General features: G+C 35.5%; 1 protein-coding gene across 4 annotated transcripts in view; it reads right to left on the bottom strand.

Moving 5' to 3' along the window:
• The window catches only part of SNTG1 (syntrophin gamma 1), an 813,219-nt gene that overhangs the window by 287,266 nt on the left and 499,585 nt on the right, over nucleotides 1-26,368 (bottom strand). For all 4 annotated transcript variants that reach the window (XR_005380942.1, XM_038579273.1, XM_038579274.1 and 1 more), the window contains one exon: nucleotides 3,596-3,646. Coding sequence is in view for 3 of the 4 variants with exons in the window: in XM_038579273.1 (XP_038435201.1) it covers nucleotides 3,596-3,622 (27 nt within the window). In the remaining variant the exon portion in view is untranslated. The remainder of the gene's footprint in view (nucleotides 1-3,595; nucleotides 3,647-26,368) is intronic.

Below are 26,368 nucleotides of genomic sequence, written 5' to 3'. Positions count from 1 at the left end.
ATTTTATCTATTTATTTGAGAAAGAGCACAAGCAGGAGGAGGAAGAGGAGGAGCAGAGGGAGAGGGAGAAGCAGAATCCCCTAAGCCTGACTTGGGGCTTAATCCCAGGACTCGGATCATGATCAAAGCCAAAGGCAGATGCTTAACTGACCAGCCACCTAAGAATCCCTAATATATATTATTATTTTGATGATATCTTTAAAAGTAGAAAATCAGGGATCCCTGGGTGGTGCAGCGGTTTGGCGCCTGCCTTTGGCCCAGGCGCAATCCTGGAGACCCGGGATCGAATCCCACATCGGGCTCCCTGTGCATGGAGCCTGCTTCTCCCTCTGCCTGTGTCTCTGCCTCTCTCTCTCTCTCTGTGACTATCATAAATAAATAAATTTAAAAAAATTAAAAAAAGTAGAAAATCAGTAATTTACCTGCACATAGCATGCACTTTTTCTCCTAAATTGTGGATTTTATGTTGTCCCAATTGTATTCTCTACCTTCACTTATGCATTTTATGACTTCTAAATCCCAATTCCTTAAAAATATTGCAGTATTTTCTTTTCAAGAGGAAAAACTTCTTAATTAATAAACCTTTTTTTTTTTGCAAAGGGTATGCATTAGAAAATTAAGATATTTTACATAGAACTATATATATTTCCATTTCTTTTCACAAAAGACACTTCCTGGTTTGTGCATGGTTATAATCTAGCTAGATTTGTCCAATGGATATGGATATTAGAGTTCCATCTTTAATAGCTTATTAGCAGTCAAGAGAAAATAAGTTTTATTCAACATATATTTGTCTATGTTATAATTTCCAGCAACATAATTTAGAAAGAGGCTCAAATTTGGACTCACGAGTTCCAAACTACACATTATGGTTTTACTTTTAATTAATTAAATGGCACTTATCATTTCATAAAACCTCTCAATTTCCTCACCTGCAAAGTGAGAGAGTTAAGCTAAATTATCTTTATGCTTTCTGTCCACTAAAATGTTTTAAGACTGTAAATTTCAGGCAAACTAATTGACTTTGATCCATCTCTAGAGGAATTTGATCATGTTCAGAGTATCTTAGAGTTCTGTATTCTTGCAACCCTAGCCAGTGTGTGGAAGACACATGGCTGTTGCTGCTGAGAAGTTCTTATTTTTTTCTTTTTTAAAAGATTTTAAATTGAACACCAATAAAAAATAAATTTATTATTAAAAAAATTACTCAGCCATTAGATATGACAAATACCCACCATTTGCTTCAATGTGGATGGAACTGGAGGGTATTATGCTGAGTGAAGTAAGTCAATCGGAGAAGGACAAGCATTATATGTTCTCATTCATTTGGGGAATATAAATAATAGTGAAAGGGAATAGAAGGGAAGGGAGAAGAAATGGTTAGGAAATATCAGAAAGGGAGACAGAACATAAAGACTCCTAACTCTGGGAAATGAACTAGGGGTGATGGAAGGGGAGGAGGGGGGGGTGAATGGATGATGGGCACTGAGGGGGGCACTTGACGGGATGAGCACTGGGTGTTATTCTGTATGTTGGCAAATTGAACACCAATAAAAAATAAATTTATTATTAAAAAAATTATTTATTTATTCATAAGAGATACAGAGAGAGGGGCAGAAACATAGGCAAAGGGAGAAGTAGGCTTCTGTGGGGAGCCTGATATGGGACTCAATCCCAGGTCCCCAGGATCATGCCCTGAGTCGAAGGCAGACACTCAACCGCTGAGCCATCTCGGTGTTGAGCAATTCTGAGACAGTTTTACTCCACCCTGAGGACAGTCTAAAATAGTAGAGATTGTCAAATAGCTCATTACAAGAGAACAAGAACCTCTGTTCCAGAAGCAAGGGTAAATTTTGGTTTATATCACCATCGTAAAATAAATCTCTGAACTCTAAATAATACTTGATATATATTCCAAACCAATGAATCAAACAATTTTGTTTGAAAAAAGGTCTGAGAAATCAATCTTATATCAGCCTCTGAAGCCCAAGGTAAACCATGTTTTAAAACAGTATTTGGCCACTATCCTGTCTCTAAGGATTTCATGAATCTCACAGGTTTTTCATTTGTTATCTCATTCCTGCAAATATCCATTCAATGGTGCTTTATTACCCAAAACAAAATAACAAACACTGTGATGGAAATGGTAGGCTTACTACATCCAAAATTAAGAGTATAATACTATGTATTTAACACTAGACATGGCACAGAATTAAAATTTATGTTTCTAAATTGAAGCTTCTAAAGCATTAACTCATTTTTTAAAAGTATGAACTGATAGGTGCTAAGTTAGAAGGATGAATAAATTATACATTCTGACATTATAGTATTTGGTATAGCACATAAGAGAGATTTATAAATAAATAAATATAATGTAATTTGAAAAGTGCTAGTGTAGAGAGAATCCTTTGGAAAAATAAGAAGTTTAAGCTTAAGTATTAAAAATATAAAAGTGGGGCATGTGAGTGGCTCACTCAGTTAAAGCAAAAGACTTGGTTTCAGCTCAGGTCTTGATCTCATGTGTGGTACGATTAGCCCTGCACCAGGCTCCAAGATCAGCTGGGAGTCTGCTTGTGATTCTCTCCCTCTGTCCCTCCCCATCACTCTCCAATGCACATGCTCTTCCTCTCTCCCTCTCACTCTAATGAATAAATCCTTAAAAAATATATATATTTATATGGAATTTATTAATTTCCTGAAAGATCTTAGTAATGTTCTAAACTTTGAACCAATTGTAACAAATTACTTTTTAAAAGTAGGTATTTATGCAGGAAACTTAACATGTGACATCTCATTAAAAGAACAATCTTTACAAATGTTAATAAGTTTCTTGTTGGTTTGTTTTTAACTGTATCATAGATAATCTAGTTATGGTTGTTTTTCTTGAGGTATCTGCATTTACAATAAAGATATTTTAAACCTTTTAAGCAAACATAAAATATTTTAACCTATGAGTGTTTGCATTTTGCCTGAAGAATGAAAGAATGCTTCGAATGTTGCATCTTTAGTAAAATAGTGTGTTTTCCTAAAATAGAATGGTTACCTCCCCTGGGGCTTAACTCCATGCACTACTGACTGCACACTTGAATGGCCTTCAATATCCTTGAAAGAGCAATGTATCTCTTTAACTCATACTAAAGTGTAAAGACAGCTCTACGGAGAATCTGAATTTCCATATATTAATACTTAAATAATATTGAAACAGTTAAATGATATTGGAATCATAAAATCATAGGATTTTGTGCTGAAAGGGACTTGAGAGGTCTTCTAATTTATAACTATTTATGTGCAAAGAATTACTTCCAACACTTCTACTACCTGAAATCACGCAGTGAGTGTACAGTTTATGGAGAAGGGAAATTTAATCAAATCAAATACGCTCCAGTCTTCTTAAGAAAGAGTGAAAATCCAAGGCTTCCCCAGGCACTCTTCGGCTTTTTAGTCTCGTAGAAATAGTTCATACCCTGGGAATGAAATGGACCTGCCACTCATTCCTCTGCCAAAAGCAGTGTTCCACTTATATAAAGGAGAGCTAAGTGTGTCCCTTTTATAACCTGTTTTCCTTATTCAAAAAGCCGAAAGCCATGTAACATACCTCTTCACAGGCAGTCCTGAAATCCATGTGCTAAGGCACCGCAAAGGATGTCTGAAAAGACAGAGAAATGGTAAGCCATCAAGCACAGCACCGACTGTAAGGGTAAGGAACGCTGATAAAGCAAAGCATAAGCAATTAGGGAGCAGACCCTGTGGGCACACCTTTCACAGCCACCTGGACAGGACAGGAATTCCCAGGGCAAGATGGAGAGAGTGGAAGGAAGAGAGAAAAGTCTTAGCCCTCGCCTTGGTGCAGCATAGGCCTACTGTCCTGGTGCGGCGTGGCTGAGTGGGTGCATCTCCGTGCACCGCTGAGCATTCGGACAGTGTCTGGGGTAGAGTCCACCCTTCCCGTAAGGGCGCGTTCCTAGTGCTCTTTGTCAAACCTGACTTTGCAACTGGGAAAGAAACTTCAAAGGACTAATTAAATGTTGCCTTTCGTATGGTTATCTCTTGAAAAAAGGTTGACTAATCTTCCTCTTTTTAATTAAAAAGCTACATGCATGAATAATTCTCTCTGGAACTTAAAATTTTATTAACAAACAGTATGATGTAAGGAAACAAACTATTTAATATTAAGATAAATCGATGTGTGAAATACTGAATACAGATTCATTTTGTGGTGATTATAATATCTAAATGGTGAACATAAACTTAAATGCATACAAATGCATATTTTTTTAATGTTTTTAGAGAATTTCATTTTAGTTATATGATAAACTTAATAAAACTAAGAATGGTCTTAGAAAATTGACACCCTGACACTATGAAAAAACTGCAGAGCCAATATATAATATAGTTTACATAAATGAGACTCAAAGTAAAATGTATGGTGAATTCCACAGTAAAAGATTGGACTCAAGATTAATCCTCTTCTCAGTCTTTGGAACAGTGAATTATTTTGTTCTTCTTTGTCATTTTCTGTTGTATTAGGTTGATAAACAGTAAGTGTTTATCAAATAAGTGTGAGTGAAATAAAGCAGGATGTTCACTTATGCTGTCACTGGATTATTACTATTGCCCCTGCAAGAAAAGAGATTGACTGTCTTCAATAGTTAATTGAACATGCTGCATAAAATATTGAGTATTTTCCCTAAATAGGTTTCATGGGTTTTACTTTATTGGAATGCATAAGCAAGCTGATTATAGTAAACCTAGGTAACAACAAGTCATTTGCAAAAAAAAGGGGATTTGATGATAAAAATTAAAATTTGATGATATGAATTACTTAATCAGTTTTTTCTTTTTTTAAATTATTTTTTGAGGGTAATCTTTTTTCAAATTTTTATTTAAATTCTAGTTAGTTAAAAAATAATATAATATTAGTTTCAGGAGTAGAACTTAGTGATTCATCACTTGCATACAATGCCCGGTACTCATCACAAGTGCCCTCCTTAATGCTCATCACCCATTTAGCCCATCACCCACCTACTTCCTTCCATCAAACATGTTTGTTCTCTATCTTAAAAGAGTCCCTTCTAGTTTATCTCCTTCTCTATTTAAATCACTTAATTTTTTGATATCCAAGAGAAATTGGTTGTTAGTTTTAAAAATTATTTTTCAAAATTGCTCTTAAAGACTGTGTTGGAAAACACTATAAATACCTGTTTATCTCCAACTTTGACATAAAGTTATTCCTTTATATAAAAGTGGAATTTCAATACTTATTGATCATATAAAAACATAATATCTCTAGAAGCAATTTCCTGCTACTAAAAAGCAACTAGAGAAATAGACATGAGGGTATTTAACCATCTCTAAACACAAGCTCATGTTTAGTGCCATAATCTGAATATTAGTTCATACATTTTAATACATCATTAATAATATGACACATTGTGCCTGCATCTCTACCATTTTTAACATTTTCCTTCTTTTTCCTGCATCTTCCATTATCTTTCATCAAAATATTAGGTAATAATATCAGTGCTTATTCAGAAAAAAATTATTATGAGATTTAAAATGACTTAATTGCTGGGTAAGAATAAATTACATACTACAATGAAACTATTTTCAGTGATTATAAATTTTAAAATTGCAGTAAAAGCTGTTCAGTTTTTTTATTAAAAATTTTTGAGCCTTTTTTGTCTAAACTTTTATGTTAGAACAGCTTTAGATTTACATAAATATTGTGAAAATAGCACAGAGTTCCCATATATCCCACATTCCTTTTTCCTCTATTATTAACATCTTACATTAGTATGCACATTTGTTAAAATTGATACATCAATACCAATATATTATTATTAAATTTATACTTGATTCCAATTTTCTTGGGTTTTTTTCTCACTTTCTTTTTCTGTTCTAGGATCTTATCCAGGGCACCATATTATATTTAATCACCATGTCTCAGGCTCCTCTTAGCTGTGACTGTTTCTCAGACTTTGTTTTTTTTAAATGACTTTGGCAGTTTTCAGGAGTATTAATCAGTAATTTGTAGAATGTACTTACACTGGGCTTATTCTGATGTTTTTCTCATGATTATACTAGAGCCATGAGATTTGGGGAAGATACCACAGAGATTAGTACCATTTCTTCACATTGTATCAGAGGTCCACGTTGTCAACAAGACTTATCATTGTGAAGGCTGACTATGACCACCTGACTAGGATAGTGTTAGTCAGGTTTCCCCACTGGTAAGTTACTTTTTTCTGTCTCTCTCCACACTTTGCCCTTTGACTAGAAGTCACTATGAGCAGCTCATACTTAAGGAATGGAAGTTACACTTCCCTTCAATGAGGGTAAAGTGTCTACATGAATATTTGAAATTGATCTAGATAGAATATTTGCCTGCTCTTCCCCCATTTATTTATGTATTCAACCACTTACTTAGGTCTTGTCAGCTGACTGAGCAAGGAAGTATATACATGCATATAATAAGCCATGTTGTAAGGCTGTATGTACCACAGTAACATTTATCCATGCAAAATTACACTACACCTCCCAATAAAAGTAAATATATAATTCTATCTGATCCCTTTAGCCTATTCCCATGTATATTTATAGAAATAGAAATATATATTTGTTCCTATATCTATATTTTTCATACAGCATATGGTGTTAGAAATAAATTATTCATATTTGAGGAAGCCTTTATCAAACAACAAATATATCAGTAATAATATATCTGAGTTAGTAACAAATAAAGATAGATTTAAAAAATAAAACACCAGGGCAAAAGAATATTTTTTAGATGAACACTATCATTTAGGTACAGGTTATATTGATAACTTTTGGCTCTCTACAGATGCAATGAGAGATGTCAAGTCTGAAAACAACCATAAGCTACAATATGTAAACACTTGTGGAAAATTGAATGATTGACCCAGATTCTCTATCTTTTCTGGCACCCACTTCCATGCCATAAATTTATCATGGAGAGAGTGGCTTTGCTATATATTGACTTTAGACTTAACCATGTGAATTGCTCCTGCCACCATTGAAGTGATAATGTGTTGATTTCTTTAATGGCCTCATATGTTCCCACTGCTCTCTTGCACCTCTTGCATTAGAAGAGCCTCTTCAGGAAGCTGCCATCCACTTGGTCTGGCCCCAGAATGACATACATAAAGCAACACTTTCCTAAACAGCCCACAGAACATGGGGTGACACTGAGCTGCCCTCACATCCCTGCCTAAATAGACTTACTTAGAGCCAACCTGCATACTCTGGAATGAAATAAAGGCTTAGAATTTGTAATGGGTAACTTTATGTGTCAAATTGACTGTGGTATAGTCCTCAGTTAGTCAAAATCTGATCTAGGTTCTGCCATGAGAAAACCTTTGTAAATGTGGATAATATCTACAATTTACTAGAACCTTAAGGAGTTTTCTGAATTGGTTCTGGGGTTTCCAGAATTGGTTCCCTAATCTGATTAAATTTAAAGGCACCAGTGATTTTATTTCCACTGTGAAAGAAAACACTAATATGGCTATAGAAATATATAAAATATCAGCACTGGATGCTCTTAATCAAAATGTGACCCATAAGGAGATGTGATGACAGTTTAAGGATGTGGGATTTAAAAAAAAAAAAGGAATATGAGATAATGATGGAAAGAGCATAAAGTTGAATTAGGACAGATTTACCTACATGGCCTAATGAAGCAGAGATTTTACAGTTAATGTTTTACTGTGTGGGGTTAGGGGGGCTCTACCACTTTGTTTGTCTGATTGACTAAAACACAGACCAAAACATGGCCCACAATAGGAGAGTTAGAAATGCCAGACCTGCTTTGATTTAAGGTAGATAAAGAGATTCAAAGGCTTAAAGAGATTGGGGTGTCAGAAGCGGTTTATCATGTGAAACCTGCTCACTCACAGCTTTGACAATGACTGTGAGGCAAGGATTTGTTATAGGAACCAAACACAATTGAAGAACTCTGTGGTCACTTCTGTAGGTTAGAAGTTAAAGTGAGAAGTGCTGCCACTGAACTGGGGTCCTTAAATGCAGGAGAGAAATTGCATCCTGGGATGGCAGGGGCTGAGTGGCAGCACTTAATCACCAAAGATGAAGTGGCTATAATTACCATAATGGACATCAATCTTCAAAGCAGTAATCAGAATAGTCTGATTTTCAGACATTGGCAAGTTGATTATGCCTTCCTAAAAGTGAAATAGGTGGGAAGCCTATTTATTTCTTAACTTGATCTATAAAAGCAGAAGAATTATAGGTCCAGTGAACAGTCTATCTTGAATCACCAAAACAGTCATGGGCCTTCAATCAATTCCCAAACCTGAACCAGTTTGTAGGTCCTGAGACCCATGAATGGGGGAAGGATGGGTTCCCTTGGAAAAAGACCCTGGTTAACCTCTCTCCAGCTTTCCTAGAAGGTCAAGGATATATGGCTTCCCACCAGGGTAACTGTCCATTGAAGAAAAGGAAATAACCAGACTTTTCAGGGACGACTGCATACTAGTTCTTAACTGACATAACACTAATTCCAGGAGATTCAAAAACATCACAGTGTTCCCTCAGTTAGCACTGGGGCTTCCAAAGGTTAGGTGATAAGTGGAATTTTGACTCAGACCCATCTCACAGTGAATTTAGGGGACTCTCAAATCCATCCTGTGGTTATTGCCAGAGCTCCAGAATACAGAATTGAAATAGATATACTCAGCAACTAGGAGAATCTCCACATTGTTTCTTATTCTGGGAGTGAGAGTTATTACGATAGAAAAGACCAAGTGGAAGCCCCTAGAATGGTATCTACCAGGAGAAATAGTAAAACAGTACTGCATTTCTTTAGGGATTGCAGATATTAGTGCCACCATCAAGAACTTCAAGAGTACAGAGGTGTAATGATTCCCGTTACATTCCCATTCAACTCACCTATCTGGCTAGTGCAGAAAAACAGATGGTCTTGAGAATGACAGTGGATTATCATAAGTTTAATTAGGTGATGACGCCACTTGCAGCTGCTGTACCAGATATGGTTTCATTTCTTTAGCAAATTAACACATCTTCTGGTACCTGCCATGTAGCTATTGATGTGACAAATGCCTTTCTCCTCAATAATTATCCTTTGCTCATGAAAAAAAGTTTGCTTTCAACTGACAAAACCAACAATATACTTTCACTGTCCTACCTCAGGATATGTTAACCTCCAGCCATAAGTCATAATTTAGGCCACAGGAATCTTGATCATCTTTCCTTTCCACAAGATTTCACACTGGACCTTTGCTTTGATGACATTATGCTGATTGTACCTAGTGAGCAAACAGAAGCACCAACTGTAGACTTACTGGTAAGATATAGTGTTAGAGAGTGGGACATAAATCCAACAAAAATTCGTAGATGATCTTTTTCTTATAGAGGTCAGGTGGTATGAGATGCATTGAGATATCCCTTCTAAAGTGAAGGATAAGTTGTTGTATATGGCCTTTCCTATAACCAAAAAATAAAGGCAAAATGCCCAATGGGCCTCTTTGAACTTTGCAGACAACAGTCATCATGGGTAACCTATTACTGCCAATTTACTAAGTGACTAAAAAAGCTGCCAATTTTAAGTGGGTCCCAGAAAAAGAGAAGGCTCTGCAACATTTCCAGGCTGCTGTGTAAGCTGATCTGCCATTTGGGCCTTATGACCTGTCAGATCCAAGGTGCCTAAAGTGTCAGCGGCACATAAGGATGCTGTTTGCAGAGTTTGGCAGGTTCCTATAGGTGAATTTCAGTCCAGATCATAAGGATTCTGGAGCAAAGCTTTGCCATCTTCTGCATTGCATGCTTCCATTTCAGAAACAGCTCTTAATCTCCTCCAGGGCCTTAGTAGAGACTGATTGCTTGACCATGGGCCACCAACTTATCATGTGACCTGAGATGCTTATCTTAAATTAGGTGTTTTCTAACTCACCAAACCATATAAATGCATAAGTAAGTTGCATGGAGAAGTAGTTCAAATGCCATTGGCTCCGCCTGCTGGCCCCACATTGACTTCTCTCTTCCAGCTTGTGTTTAGGGCCTCATGTGGAGTTCTTTACAATCAGATGACTGAGGAAGTGAAGGGTCAGGCCTGGTTTAAAGATAATTCTGCACATTGCATAGGCATCACCTAAAAGTGGACAGCTGTAGCCCTATAACCCCTTTCCAGAATACTCCTGATGTGTAGTGGTGAAGAGAAATCTTCTCATTTGACAGAACTTCAAGCAGTGCACTTGTTTGTTCATTTTGCTCAGAAGGAGAAATGGACAGAGTTATGAGTGTATATGGATTCATGGACTATGGTCTATAATTTGGATGGATGATCAGGGAGTTGGGAAAATGTGACTGGTAAAATAAGTGACAAGAAGGTCTGAGTAACAATTATGGGGATAGATTTCTCTGAAATGGACAAAAAACACAAAGATAGTTGTATCCCACATAAATGTTCACTAAAGGGTGAGTTAAACAGAGGGAGATTTTAATAATCAAGTGAATAGTAGGACGGGCTGTTCTTCAGATACCAATCAGCCTTTTTTTTTACCCATCTTTTCCTGTCATTGCCCAATGGACAGATGAACAAAGTGCAATTTGTGGCAGAGATAGAGTACCTTAATGGATCAGCAACATGTACTTCCACTCACAAAGGTCAACTTGGCTACAGTTGCTGCTCAACATCTAATCTTCCAATAACAGAGATCAATGCTGAATCCAATGTAGCACCATTCCCTGTGATGACTAGCCAGCTTCGGGTGACAATTTGATTACATAGGACTATTTCCATATTAGAATGGGAAATATTTTTTTCTTTCTGGAGTAAACATTTTGGATACAGACTTGACTTTCCTATATGCAATTCTTTTACCAAAACTACCATACTAACTTACAGAATGCCTGACCATTGTCATGTATTCCATACAGCACTGGTTCTGATCAAGAAACTCGCTTAACCATAAATGAAGTGGGGAATAGGCACAAGATCATGGAATTTACTGATCTTATCATGTGCCTCACCATCCTGGAACAGTTGGCTTGACAGAACAATGTAATGGCCTTAAGAAGACTTAATTACAGTGTCAATTAGCAATATCTTGCAGGACCTGGATAAGGTTCTCCAAAAGGCTGTATATGCTCTGAATTGGCATCATATATGTGGTACTCTTTCTCCCATTGCAAGGATTGATGGGTCCAAGAGTCAAAAGAGGAAATGGATGTGGCACCACTCACTATTATCCTGAGTGGCCCACTAGCAAAATTTTTACTTCTTATTCTTGGGAACTTTGGCTCTGCTGGTCTAGAAGTCTTTGTTCCAAAGAGAGAAATGCTTCTAGCAGGAGACACAATGATTCCATTGAAGTGGAAAATAAGACTGTTGTTGCCTAGCCACTGTAGGCTCCTCATGATTGAATCAACAGGCAAAGAAGGAGTTACTTTACCAGCTGGGGTGATTGATCCTGACCTCCAAGGGAAATTGGACTGATACTTCACAATAAAGTAATGAGGAATCTGTGTGAAATACAGGAGGTACTTTAGGGCTTCTCTTACTATTACCATGCCATGTGGAAACAAACAAACAATTAAAACACAATTGCTAATGGGCCAGACCCTTTAGGAATGAAAGTGTGGATCACTCTATGAGATAAAGAACCACAACCAGCTGAGGAGCTTGCTGAGGCAAAGGAATATGCAATGGATAGTGGAAGAAGATAGCTATAAATAACAGCTATAACCAATTTGTTCAATGGCAGAAATGAAGACTGTAATTTGTATTTCTTCATCATTTTGTTATGAATTTGTGTGTATATCATACATAATGTATTATATACTATACATTAATGCATGTGTTTAAATATGTATATATAATATAAATGTGTATATATTTGTGTATATATATATGTGTGTGTGTGCTTATGTGTATCACATGTCTTTATTTTCTTCCCTCTCTTATCCCCCTCTCATCTAACATATAATTTATTAATAATACAAACTTTTATATCACAACATTTAGGTTACAGTATATCAAGGAGAAGAATGAATATCATTCATAGACTCTGCATTCCTTTCAAAGGAAGTGATTAGTGTACTTTAGGTTGCCTAAAGGATAGTTGTATTTTCTTGGTAGGAAGTATGACTTTCTGGATTCTATTTGGAAGCTAAAGTAGGTTGAGCTGTGTTTGTGTGCCAAGGTGACAAGGAGTGGACTGTGATGGTTCATTTTTGTGTGCCAACTTAGCCAAATCAGTTTTTCAACCTGGTATGCAGTCATGCACTCAAACACTAACGTTGGTATTGCTGTGGGGGTATTTTGTAGACATGGCTAACATCTACAATCAGTTGACTTTAAGCAAATAAGGTTATTCTAGATAATGTGAGTGAGACTCATGCAAACTGAAAGGCCTTGAAAGCAAACTCAGACATTTCTCTGATAAAGAGCACTTGCTTCAAGACTGCAAGACCAATTTTTGCATCATTTCCAGACTTCTAGCCTATCCTTTAGATCAGCCTTGCTAGCCTCCACAGTAGAGTGAGTCAATTCCTTGAAATTAATTTCATTGTATATATCCAGATGTATAGGTATCAAACTGGATTTTGTCTGGAGGATCCTGACTCATACAATTGTGAATGCCAGTGAGATTTATGATTTTATTATGCAGAATTATTGTAACAATAATCGACTAAAAGAGCATATCTCTAAGTACTTCTGAAAGTCCATCAAGAATAATAAGTACCAGAACCTTGAATAATATGAGTTTCAAAATATGTACAGATATTTCTAAGTTATACTATAAAAAAACTATGAGAAAAGTATTTCACTTTGTAGTTTCTCCATTAACATAACAACAATATCTTAATTGAAAATTTCACACTTAATATTTTTGTTAAAAAAATACTTTTTTTTATCTAGAGGCACATTCATTATCTCCATACTACTTTTTCCTATTCACATCTGAAATTTTTAAGGTTTTCTTTCCATAATTGTTTTAAATGAATTGATCTGTATTAAGATATAATGCAAGAACAAATGTTTAATTTCCAAATGCTCTCATCTCTATATCCAGGGATAAAGAAAAAAATAATTTACTGATTTATTAGTATCTATATAGCTGCATTTAGAAAAAAAAACAAAGCCTTTATAGAAATTCATTTCTTAAAATATGGTTATTAGAAAATCTCATCACTTAAAATATGAAGATGAGAATAGCAATGCATAAATAGCTTGGGTGAATGATGATAAAATTAATAATGATAAAATTACAGAATCACAATATTTAAATGTGATCTACCTCATTTGTGATCCATTTAGATTTCGCAAGACCATCTCAGTGATAAGCCACACTGCATGGAAAAGACCTAGCCTAATGGAAACCAATTTCTACTAGTGTTCCATAAGTGCCCCAACAACAAGAGATGAAAGCATGGTCTCTGCTCAAAAAAAGAGAAGGTGGAGATGAGTGTTTCTTGAGAATTTACAGTGTCCCAGTTATATGGCATGGTTCAATAGACTTGGCTTCTGTCCAGAGGTCTTGCTTGCCTCTTATGGTTCAATCTAATATCCAGAAATTAACATAAATTATTATCTTCAACTATGCTAAGAATAGCACCAATCCTATTGATTTAACTCATCTTTGTAACCACAACCAGGGAAAGCAAAATTAGACAAATATAGCTAAATTCATTCAAGCTGCATATAAAATTTCAGAATGGTTCATTTGGTATGAAGCTGATAAAATAAAAAGAATGTACCTCTATAACAGCACACACCCAGAAAAATGTTGAAATGGAGAACTGAGTTGGTAGTTATATACGGTAGAATAGAAAGCATTGGTACAAAAATATTTTGGACTTAAATTACTTAGATAATTTCCAGAATGCTTTATTTAGTGTAAAAAAAGTCTTTATAATACTCTGCTTACTATGACAGTTCAGTTTACTGAAGGGAAAAATGTTATGTATTTATAGAACTTGCCCTAGACAAAATTATAACATATGTAAAATTTATATTCCATTTTTTTGTGTATTCCAAACTCAAACCCAGCATATACTCTCTCCAGATACTCCCATATCTTCAGCTGTGTCTGTTCGCAAATTAATTAATTGGTCCCCCTTAAAACTGGTTAAAACAATAACATTGAAAATGATAGCTGCAGTCACTTAGGTTTCATTTTTAGTGAATATTTAGTTCATTTAGGATCGTGAAGCAACTATTCATGCATCTTTCATCTTTTTTTTTAGTTGAAGTACAATTTACATAAAATATCCTATTACTTTTGGGTGTACACTGTAGTGTAGTGTATATGATATTTTCATACATATAAAATGATTCTTACAATAAATCCTGTTACCATCTGTGACCCTACAAAGTTATTACAATAATACTGTTTCCTATGCTGCTCATTATACGCCCATGACTTTTTATTTAATAGTTGAAAATTTGAACCTTTTAATCCCCTTAACTTATTTTGCACACCAACCCTACCTCCTCTGGTATCCAAGAATTTCCTGCATTTATGAGTCTGTTTCTGTTTTGTCTTTTTAGACTTCACATATAAGTGAAATCATATATTTGTCTTTTTCTGCCTGACTTATTTCATTTAGCATAATATGCTGTAGGTGTATCTATGTTGTTGTAAATGGAAAGATTTCATTCTTTTTTATGGCTGAGTAGTATTCTACTACCTACATACATATACATGTGATCACACATATATTTATGTATATGACATGTATATATCACATCTTTTTTATCTGTTCATCTGTTGATGCACACTTAGGTAGCTTGCTTCCATATCTTAGCTATTATAAATAATCTTGCAATGGACATAGGGTTGCATATATCTTTTTGGATTGGTGCTTTTGTTTTCTTTGGATAAATATCCAGAAGTGGAGTTTATTTAGATTTTTATGGAAGTTCTATTTTAAATTTTTGGAGTAATCTCTATACTGTTTTCCATAGCTGTACTAATTTACATTTCTACCAACAGGGTAGGAGGGTTCCCTTTTCTCCACTCCTTGCCCAGATTTGTTATTTTTAAAAATCTTTTGATAATAATCAATCTCATAGGTTAGAAAGATATCTATCTCATTCTGGTTTTGTTTTGCAGTTCTCTGATGATTAATGGTATTGAGTGTCTTTTCATGTGCCTATTGTCCATCTGTATGTCTTCTGTGGAAAAATACTATTCAAGTCCTTTGTCCATTTTTTTGAGATTTTACTTATTTATTAATAAGACACACACACACACACACACACACACACACACACAGAGAGACAGAGATACAGGCAGAGGGAGAAGCAGGCTCCATGCAGGAAGCCTGATATGGGACTAGATCTCCAGACCCCAGGAATCACGATCTGAGCCAAAGGCAGACGCTCAACCACTGAGTCCCCAGATGACCCCTCTGTCCATTTTTTAATTGAATTGTTTTCTTTTTTGATATTAAATTGTATAAGATCTTTATATATTCTGAATATTACATTAACCTTATCAGATGTATCTTTTGCAAATGTTTTCTCCTATTCAGTAGGTTGCTATTTTTTTTGTTGGTTTCTGTCACTGCACAAAAGAGTTTTTTATTTGATGTAATCTCATTTATTTTAGCTTTTTTTTTTTGCCCTTGATGAAGAGATACTAGTAAGAAAAATATTGGTAAGACTAATTTCAAAGAGTTTACTGCCTATGCTTTCTTCCAGGAGGCTATGGTTTCAGGGTCTACATTCAAATCTTGAAAAAATCCATTTTGAGTTTATTTTTTGTATATAGTGTAAGATACTCGTCCAATTTCATTTTGTGTGGAGCTACTCAGTTGTCCTAGCACCACTTATTTCTCCATGTATTTCTCTATGTATTTATCTCACCATATGTTTTCTCTATGTATATTCTTGCCTCCTTTGTCATAGATTAACTGACCATATAGTGTCAGTTTCTTTCTCACCTCTCTATACTGTTCTATTTTCCTATGTGTCTGTTACCAAGACAGTTTATATTGTTTTGATTACTGTAGTTTGTAGTGTAGTTTGAAATCAGGGAACATGATAACTCCAGGTTTGTTCTTTTTTCTCAAGATGGCTTTAGCTATTTAAGGCTGTTTGAGATTCCATCAAATTTTAGGATTTGTGGTTCCATCCAAGTTTTAGGATTCTTTGTTCTAGTTCTTTGAAAAATACCATTGTCATTTTGATGGTATTGCACTGAATATGTAGATTGCTTTGGGTAACATGATCATTTTAATAATATTAATTCTTCCAAAGATGAATATGATGTCTTTTCACTTGTCATCTTCAATTTCTCTCATCAATGTCTTACAGTTTTCAGAATATAGGTCTTCCACTTTCTTGGTTAAATTTATTCCTATTCTTTTATGCTTCTTTTTTGTTGATGCAATTGTTAAGTGGGTTTTTAATTTTTTCTTTTTTCTTTTTAAAGTTTTATTTATTCGTGAGAGACAGAGAGAGAGAGGCAGAGACACAGGTAGAGGGGGAAGCAAGCTCCATGCAGGGAGCCTGACGTGGGACTCGATCCTGGGTCTTCAGGATCACGCCCTGGGTTGAAGGCAGCGCTAAACTGCTGAGCCATCCGGGCTGCCCCTAATTTTCCTCTTGTATTGATTTCTGGTTTCATATTAGAGTGATTGAAAATGTGTTTCATGTTATTTCAATCTTATTCAATCTATTGAGACTTGTTTTGTGGCCTAACATGTGATCTATCCTGAACAATGTTTCTGTGCACTTGAAAATAATGTGTATTCTACTGTTTAGGATAAAGTATTCTGCATACATCTTTTAAGTCCATTTGGTCTACTGTGTCATATAAGGCTGATGTTGCCTCACTGATTTTCTGTCTGGAGGATCTATCCCTTGATCTAAATAGGGTGTTAATGTCCCCTACTGTTGTATTACTGCCAATTTCTCCCTTTACATCTGTTAATACTAGCTTTAGATATTTAGATATTTAGGTTTTCTTATTTTGGGGGCATAAATATTTACAAATGCTATATCCTCTAAAGAAGATGTGATATATTATATATATGATAATATTATATATATATATATATATATATATATATATATATATATATAGTATAGTGGAATATTACTCAGCCATCAGAAAGGATGAATACCTACCATTTACATCTATGTGGATGGAACTGGAGGGTATTATGCTGAGTGAAATAAGTCATTTCATTCATTTGTGGAATATAAGAAATAGTGAAAGGACCATAAGGGAAGGAAGGAAACTGAGTGGAGAAATTAGAGAAGAAGACAAACCATGGGAGACTCCCAACTCTGAGAAACAAACAAAGGATTGCAAAAGGGAAGGTGAGTGGGGGGATGGGGTAACTGGGTGACAGGCACTAAGGAGGGCACTTGATGGGATGAGCACTTGGTGGTATACTTTATGTTGGCAAATAGAATTTAAATAAAATTTTTAAAAATGTTATATGCTCTTCTTGGATTGGCCGTTTTATCATTATGTAATGCATTTTTTCTTTTATTACAGCCTTTAAAACAAAATCTATTTCATCCAATTGAAGCATTGCTACTCCAGCTCTTGTTTCATTTCCATTTACATGAAATTATCTCTTTTCCATCCCCTTGTTTTTAGTCTATGTTTTTAGATCTGAAGTGAGTCTCTTGTAGACACCATATAGATGGATTTTGTTTTTTTGTGTTTTGTTTTCCCCCTCATTCAATTTTTAAATTATTTCACTGAAAACTTTCTTAATGGAAATCATACTGACAATATTTTGAAATTTTCTGGTAAATGAAACCTGTCATTCTGATAGGTATATTTCTTTATAGTTCTATTTGGTAAGCTCTGTAACCAGTAATTTTCTCCATAGTGAGGACTCAGGGAATTCCAAGCAGATTGTACATCTAGAGTACAAAATTTGTTCTAGGAGGTTGATAGCTATGATGAAACTAGTTATATTAATTAGGTCCTGTGTACAAACAGCCTGATTTCTTCTTAATAGGAGAAAAAAGCTTCATCTATGGAAGCTTTAAGGGCTTAATTATTGTTATTTTCGATTTAAAAGCAAAAAGAACAATAATGCCCATCAAAACAGAATTTTATGCAGAGGGTTTTATGTTCCTTCTTTAAAAAACTAAGCCTATTTTAAGTTGATAGTTCTTAAGTTTGAATGCATTCAAAAAGTGCTACATTTTACTCTACCTTCTATGTTTTATGTTTTGACATCACATTTTACACCTTTTTATTTCGTGTATCCCTTAACTAACTGATAGTGATAGTTGATTTTACTGTCTTTTGTCTCTTAACATTCATATTAGATTTTGAGTGGCTGATCCACTGCCTTTCCTATATATTTGCCTTTACCTTTGAAATTTTTTTCTTTCACATATTCTTATATATCTAGTTATAGCCTTTTCTTTTCTGCTTTAAGAAAAACCTCTAACATCTCTTGTTAGGTAAGTTCAGTAGTGATTAACTCCTCGGTTTTTATTTTTATCTGGGAAATTTTATCTCTTTCTGAATCAATTCTGAATGATAGCCTTGCCAGTAAGTTTTCCTCATTCAGCACTTTAATTATATCATGCCACTGTCTTCTGGCCTGCAAAATTTCTGCTGAAAAATTACCAGATATTTTTGCAGGGTTTTCCTTGTATGTGACTATTTTTTTCTTTTGCTGTCTTTAAGATTCCCTCATTATCTTACTGATATTTTAATTATAATATATTTTGAAATGAATCTCTTTTGATTTATCTTGCTTGGGACTCTGTTTTCTAGACCTGGATGTCTGTTTCTCCTCAAATTAGAGTTTTCAGCTGTTATTTTTTTCAAATAAGTTTTCTGCCCCCCTTTCCTTTCTTTTCTTTTGCTGTTCTGATTGGGTAATTTCCATTATTTTCTCTTCCAAATGGCTGGCCCCTTCTTCTGTATGCCCTAATCTGATGTTGATTCCTTCCAGTGTACTTTCCACTCTGATTTATATCCTTCATCCATTTGTTCTTTCTTATACTATTAAATTCTTTGTTGAAGTTTTCACTGTGTTCCTTCATTCTTCTGAGTTTGGTGGCCATCTTTATAATTGTTATTTTCACCTCTTTAACAGGTAAATTACTTATCCCCATTTCATCAGTTAGTACCCCCAACCTGGAATTTATCTTATTAATTAATTTGGAACATATTCTTCTGTTGCCACATTTTGTTTAACCTTATTATTTGTTTCTATGCTTTAGGCAGAGCAGTACCTCTCCCAGTATTGAAAGAGTGACCTTGTATAGAAGTGTCTCCTGTGCACACTGTGTGTGGCTGGTGACTTTGACCAGCTTGCTGGAGTTGGAGTGGGCACAGGCTGGAAGCTCTCTGGGTTTACTTACCAAAACCACTCCTGCAAGGTGGCTAGAGCTTGAGTAGGCACAGGCTATAGTGGGTACTGGGGTGTGCTGTACACTGGGGCCACCTTTGTAGGGTAGTTGGATTGGGTGCAAACTAGGGTGGGGTGGGTCAAGGGTATGTCATGTTGAGATGCCCTAGTGGGATGGACAAAGCTGCAGCAGGCAGTCAGGGGTTTTCTGAGATAGGCTGCACCAAGGCTGCCTTAGTAGGACAGGTGGGTTAAGTACAGGGTGGGATGGGTTCTGGACCACACTGTGCCAGAGCTTTCTTGGTAGGATGGCTAAAGCTGGAGTGAGTGCAGGTAGGGAACACCCTTGGTATGCCATGAAAGGGCTACCTTGCTGGGGATGCAGGTTGAACAGCTGGGGTTAGAATAAGCCAGGGCCTGGGGAACACTGGGGTGGACTTATCAGGACAGTTAGAGTGCTTGGACACTCATTCTGCTTGCACTATCAAACCTCCACAATTCCCAAGAAGCATCTCCTATAAATGTGGTTATTTTGTGGCTATGACTCAGGAACATTTCATGCCACTAGTCTTAGTGTGATCATGGGGTTCATAGTGTCTGGCAGGACAGGGACTCCCCAGAGCAGGTCTGCTTCTCTCATAATTTATGTAATTGTTTGGTTCAGAGGCTGGCTCATCCAGGAGTACATTTCATATCTGTAGAAAGATTAGGGCATCAAGATCTCTACTGATTCAAAGTCTTAATACAAGGAAGACATCTCTGATGGTGAAATGTTCAGGTTATGGTGACATATTTACTCTGGAGTTAATCATTTTGATGCTATTTTCAAAACCTTTCCTCCACATGACAATTTATACAATACACTGTCTGACAGTCTCTATTTTCATCTTCAGTAGTTCTGGATAGAAGTTTCACCTTTGAACCATAAGACTTTAAACCTTTAGAAAGTAAATTCTAAATGTATATGTAAAGAAAACAGGAAAAATGATCAACATATATAACTTAAAACAGAAAATGAAAATGAATAGAGTTAAGGGGTAATGTTCTTTTTAATCCCATGGGGAAACACTAATATATATATATATATATATGTGTGTTGATAAAACAGTTTAAAATGAAGCCCTAGGATACATGGAGGCAGGTAAAAACAAGTATCCAATTTGATGAGGATTCAGAAGAAGACAGGTGCAATGTGGAAAACATCAGAAGGCATTCAGGAAGCACACTCTATTGACCGTAGTATTTAATTACTGAATAATGTACTTAAATGGTCCAATTTTCAATACCCTTTTCTTTCCAACAAGGAAAGTAATTATTGTCCTCCTACTCAAGGATGATTTAAGTTCAAATGAAATACAGTGTGTGTAAGTATTTTGAAAAACTTGTAAATTATTATTAAAAAGCCAGTCAATAGCATTATTACTAAAAAAAAAAAACACATTATTACCAGTATAAGGAAAACTCAAGAAGATTATATAAGTAAGTATTTTACCCATTCTAAGACATGTAAACACTTAAAACTCAACAGCAAGAATGAGGCTCAATTTTTAATAATTGCAAGTTTTGTTTTAAATATGAAGTGAATGATGTATATGATTACATAGTCATAGTAATGTAAAATTCCAGTTGCTTATTGTTGCGTTAGAGGATTTGGTCAATAAATCTATCCTGGTTCCCTTTAAATGGGGGTAATATCTCCAAACTAGTGCATGTCAGAATTGAGGTTGGTACTATTCTCTGTGATTAAATCCAAACTTCTCCCTTTCCCCCCTGTTCTGGACAATTTGCTCTCACTTTTGATTACTATAACTATTATAATATAGCATTCACTGTCACCTACCACCTTCCCTTTAGTCTCTGATTTAGTCCCTTTCATTCACTCATCTTCACTTGGCTCCTCAAAAAGTCATATTTGTTTCATGCACAAATTCTTGACAATACATTTCTGGACCTTGTCACTCAGGCTGCCCTATTACCATCCAGTTCCCCAGCATCTGCCAGGTCAGCACAGCAGCCAGGCCCACCCAGGTCAGTCCATTCTGCAGCCACATGCTTGAAATGGATCTGATGACATTAAAAATTCAAGGCTCTATGCCCACAGAAGTCAGCAATGAGCACAGCATACTCTATCACCAGCATGCTATGCATTTCAGAAATGATTTTGTTTTAGAACACATCATCTGCCCTACATTTTCAAGTATCCTCTACAGGAGAGATCTCCAATAATAAACCAAGCACCAAGTATGGCTTGTAGACAGATTTTTTTTTTTTTTTTTTTTGTATATCAAATTTCCACTTGGGCAAGACATTCCCTCTTCAATGAATTGATTACAGGTTGCTTCTATCTAGAACATATTAGACTTTCACTCCCAGGGTCAGAAGCATTTCAACTTTCTATATTCTATCTAGAATATATTAGACTTTCATCTCCCAGGGCCAGAAGCATTTGAACTTATGACTTTTGCTCTTCACAATGAAAACATTTTCATTTATGTAAAAAAAAAAAAATTCCAACCTGAGACAGTTTTTTATCTGCTAAGAGAAAGACAAAAATCAACTAGGGAATTGTATTTACTTATTCAGCCAAGGAATGATATGTTCCATCTAAATGTTATGTAGAAATTCAGTATGAAAAATGCATAAGTGCTGAGCAGTTCCTATTGACATGGGCAGGAGCGTATGTAAGCTCCAGTTCTCAGGTTTGTTTTCTTTTCTACAGAAAATTAGACCATATTTCTCAAACCCTGGAGCTCTGCAGGGCAAAGTTTAAGGACCATTGTGCTAGGTAATTCCTATAGTCCCTGCCACCCTCAAGACTTGGGTATGTGATCTGAGATGAGGCCTGCCACAGAGTGGCCAGAAAATCATGACTGTTTCCATGCCTTATTGCAGTGACACTGTCTGTATGAAAATGTACCTTGCATTACAAGCTAAACAAAAGATAATAGACATTTTTCCAAAGTAGACATCCAAATGGCCAACAAGTACATGAAAATCACCTCACACATGTTAGAATAGCTATCATCAAAAAGACAACAGATAACAAGTGTTGAACATATAGAGAAAAGATAACCATTGTACAATATTGTATAGTCACAAACAACATTATACACTGTTGGTTGTGGGTGTAAATTGATTCAGCCACTACAAAAAAACAGTATGGAGGTTATTCAAAAAGTTAAAAGTAGATCTACTTTATCATCCATAAATTCCACTTCTGGGTATATATCTAAATGAAATGAAAATAAGGGTTTGAAGAAATATAAACCCTTTTATGTTCATTGCAGCATTATTAACAATAGCCAAAAAAAAAAAAATAGCCAAGATATGGAAACAACTTAAGTGCTCATCAGTGAATAAATGGATAAAGAAAATGTGGTATATATACACTATAATATAATTCAACCATGAAAAAGAAGACTATTCTACCACTGTAACAACATAGGATGGATCTTGCCATTAATTTATTAATGGCACAAATTTGCAACAAGTAGTAAATAATTCCTAGAGATCTGGTGCAGAGTATAGTGGTTATAGATAGTAATACTATATTATAATCTTTAACCTTGCTAAGAGACTAGAATTTAATCATTCTATCTACTAAAATAAATAGTAATTATTTTACTATTGGTGAGAAAGGTACTAATTATTGCTATAGTGGGAAGTGTATTACAATATGTATCAAATCGAAATGCTTTACACATTAAATATACACAATGTTATATGTCATATACATTTAAATAAAACAACAAAATTCAAAAGATAAGTCACTCAAAATAGTAATAATACACTGAAGAATAAGAATGAAATTGAATAAATTTGAAAGAGCTGGTATAATTCTGTTAGACAGAATTTAATTACTTATTATAATCTTTTCCCATGATTCTGAAAATAACAACTCTGATATTTTGACTAACTGAATGTTTAGACATCAAGGGGAAATTTTTATCACGATGCCATTTCAAAAATATTACCGAATTTTTCTGTAGCAAGAACAGGACTTTCATCAGAATGGTTTTAATGTCTAGCCCTTAGTTTTAACAATATGATTTTTTTTGACAGACATTTGATTTATCTTTTCTCTTTCAAAACACTATTAAAAGAAATCTTGTTATGAATTTAAAGAAGGGAATACAATAATATTAATAGCTCTCACTGAAAAGTCAAGGACTGACATAAATTGGAAAAAAAATGTTCTATTATTTTTTGAAAAGGCAAAACTTCAAAAAATATGAAGTCTCCATTCATTCATTATGTGGCCTGAGGGAGTAGTTGAGTTGTATTTCAAAGATGCAATTTAAAATTTATTATGCAACGAATCAGCATAGAATTCTGTTAACATGCAGATTTCAATTCAGTAGATCCCTTGAGGGAGGTCAGGCTCCCAGAAAAAGGCCAAAGCCTTTTTGGTTCTCTATTTTATTAGCAAGATTACAGATTATCAATTTGGTCCATATTAACATATGATTTTAGTAGAAAATGGAGAAGGCTCATATAGCTAAAAGGCAGTCCAAAATACGGCAAATAGCATTGGCAACTTCCTTTTCACAGAGTCCTTTACCATCAAAATAGGTCCTCTCAAAAGCCATACATTTTAACACAAATCGTTAAATAACATGGTTCACAGCAAGGAACACATGTATTCAGCTCAATTTTAAAAGGAAGAATATTATTATTTATTGATATTATTAAAAGATGCAGAATACAATGCTTAAAATATGGGAGAATAATTGTTTGATGGTAATAATTAAAATTAATCACTTCTGGAAACAAGGTTATTAATAATCAAGCCTCTTAAACATTATCTCACTTTATGAATTCATCAAGTATCAAGTTAGATTGAAAGATAATAAAATTTTGGGATGCCTGGGTGGCTCAGCAGTTGAACTCTTGCCTTCAGTCCAGAGTGTGATCCTGGAGTCCCAGGATCAAGTCCTGCATCGGGGTCCCTGCATGGAGCCAGCTTCTGTCTCTGCCTATGTCTCTGCCTTTCTCTCTCTGTGTCTTTCATGAATAGATAAATAAAATCTTAAAAAAAAAAGTAAGTACTGCTTTGACAATCATTGTATTATAATCTCCTCTTTATATTATTAAAGAAAGAGAAGTCCCTCTGGAATCTTCTGAAAATGATATAACTTTCTATGATCCTTCAGTTTTGTACTCAAATTTAATATAGAATTCAATATTTTAAAAACCCAGTTGGGCTATTCATCCCATTGTACCTTAAATGTTTATAGAAGCACAGTGATTAGTTTAGTGTGAAATAGGAGAAGACATACGTCACATTTGTACTTGGAAAGAAAAAGCATAAACAACATCAGAAAAGATATATTAACCTGTAGTAAAAGAGATCAAATTTTGCATTCAGGCCTCTCATTCACTAGCTATAAGAAATTGTCAAATTTAAAAAATTCTATTAATCTTAGTTTCTTCCACTATAAATTTCAAGTTGACAATCACCACCTGAAAGGGTAAGTGGGAAGACTTCAGCTATATAGCACATATAAAGACATTACTGCCCATACCTAGTAGACAGTCAATAGTGGTAATGGGAATGGCATATGTTTTACATAGTAACAAATACAAATAAAAATATGTCACATTTCTGCTTAGATTAACTCCTAAACAGCATAAACAGGAATATATCATTGCACTGGAGTGACCTGCAAAATTCATGGAATAAAGTCAAGTTTCTGGAGACTGAACAGTAAAGTCTTACCCTTGGTCTCACCTCAGAAAGTAGAGGCTGACACAAGAACTTACAGTTCAGATGATAAAAACAAAATGGCAGAGCAGGTGTTTTCTACTATCCTCTCCCCAAACACCAAGTTCGACAATCACTCATGAAAGGACATACCTATGTGGAAATCTGGGACTTCAGTGGAGAAGTTCCAACAAACCATTGGAGGAGATAAGAACATAAGATAGGATACATTGAAGAGGGTAAAGGTAAGAGGTTTACTTTACCCACATCATACCACCCCCAAGGCAGAACAGCTTAGTGCCAAAAAAACCTCAGCTCATAATTTCTTTCACAGAGAAAAGTGAGAGTGTATGAATGAGTTCTTGGCTTCCCTAATGTGCAGGACACTGCCAAAGAGGCCATCTTCTTCCTTGCCCCACTGAGAATACTGAGGTGAGCTCTATGACTGGTAGGGCAGAGGGTGGGAAAACTTGGCCAAGGCTCTCATGGATCCTACTAATCACTTTGCGGATTTATCAGGATGCTCATCAATAAACCATGGAAGTCACTTCCAATGTGGGTCCCCCCAAATGGTCCATGGATACGCCCAAAACTTTGTGTGTTTCATCCACACATCCTCACATCTTATAGACTCTCTGTGCATGCCTCTGGGGGGCAGTGAGTGAAAGTCTTTGCAGATGGCTAATGGGTACATATAGAAAGCCATCTCAACTTTGAAATTGGAAGAAAGTACAGAAAATTGAGCTTTCAGCCCACTACATGGAAAGTGAATGGGAGGCTTCTGACACCTGACTTGACTCTCCAGGATTGAGAGAAGGCATACAATCTTTTTTTTTTTTTTAAGTTTTATTTATTTATTTATTTAATCCATGACAGACTCACAGAGAGAGAGACAGAGACAGAGACACAGGCAGAGGGTAGAAGCAGGCCTCATGCAGGGAACCCAATGTGGAATTCAATCCCAGGACTCGAGGATCATGCCCTGAGCCAAAGGCAAACACTTAACCAGTAAGCCACCCAGGGGTCCCTTTAGGTGTTTTTTTTTTTTAATATTTTATTTATTTATTTTAAAGAGAGATAGAAACAGCATGAAGGTGAGAGAGGCAGAGAGAGGGAGAAGGACAAGCAGACTTACCACTGAGGACATAGCCCAATGAGGGATTCAGTCTCAGGACCTTGAGACCATGGCCTGAGCCAAAGAGAGACACTTAAACAACTGAACCACCAAGTACCCCAAGAAGGCTCACAGTCTTAAGAATTTACCCAAAAGAGGAAATGAGAAGTGTGGAGTATGTGTATTCATAGAAAAGGTCTAAGAAAGCCTCA

This window comes from Canis lupus, chromosome 29, assembly GCF_011100685.1.
Source record: "Canis lupus familiaris isolate Mischka breed German Shepherd chromosome 29, alternate assembly UU_Cfam_GSD_1.0, whole genome shotgun sequence".
Lineage (NCBI taxonomy): Eukaryota > Metazoa > Chordata > Mammalia > Carnivora > Canidae > Canis > Canis lupus.
This window is presented reverse-complemented; position numbering and strand designations above follow the sequence as displayed.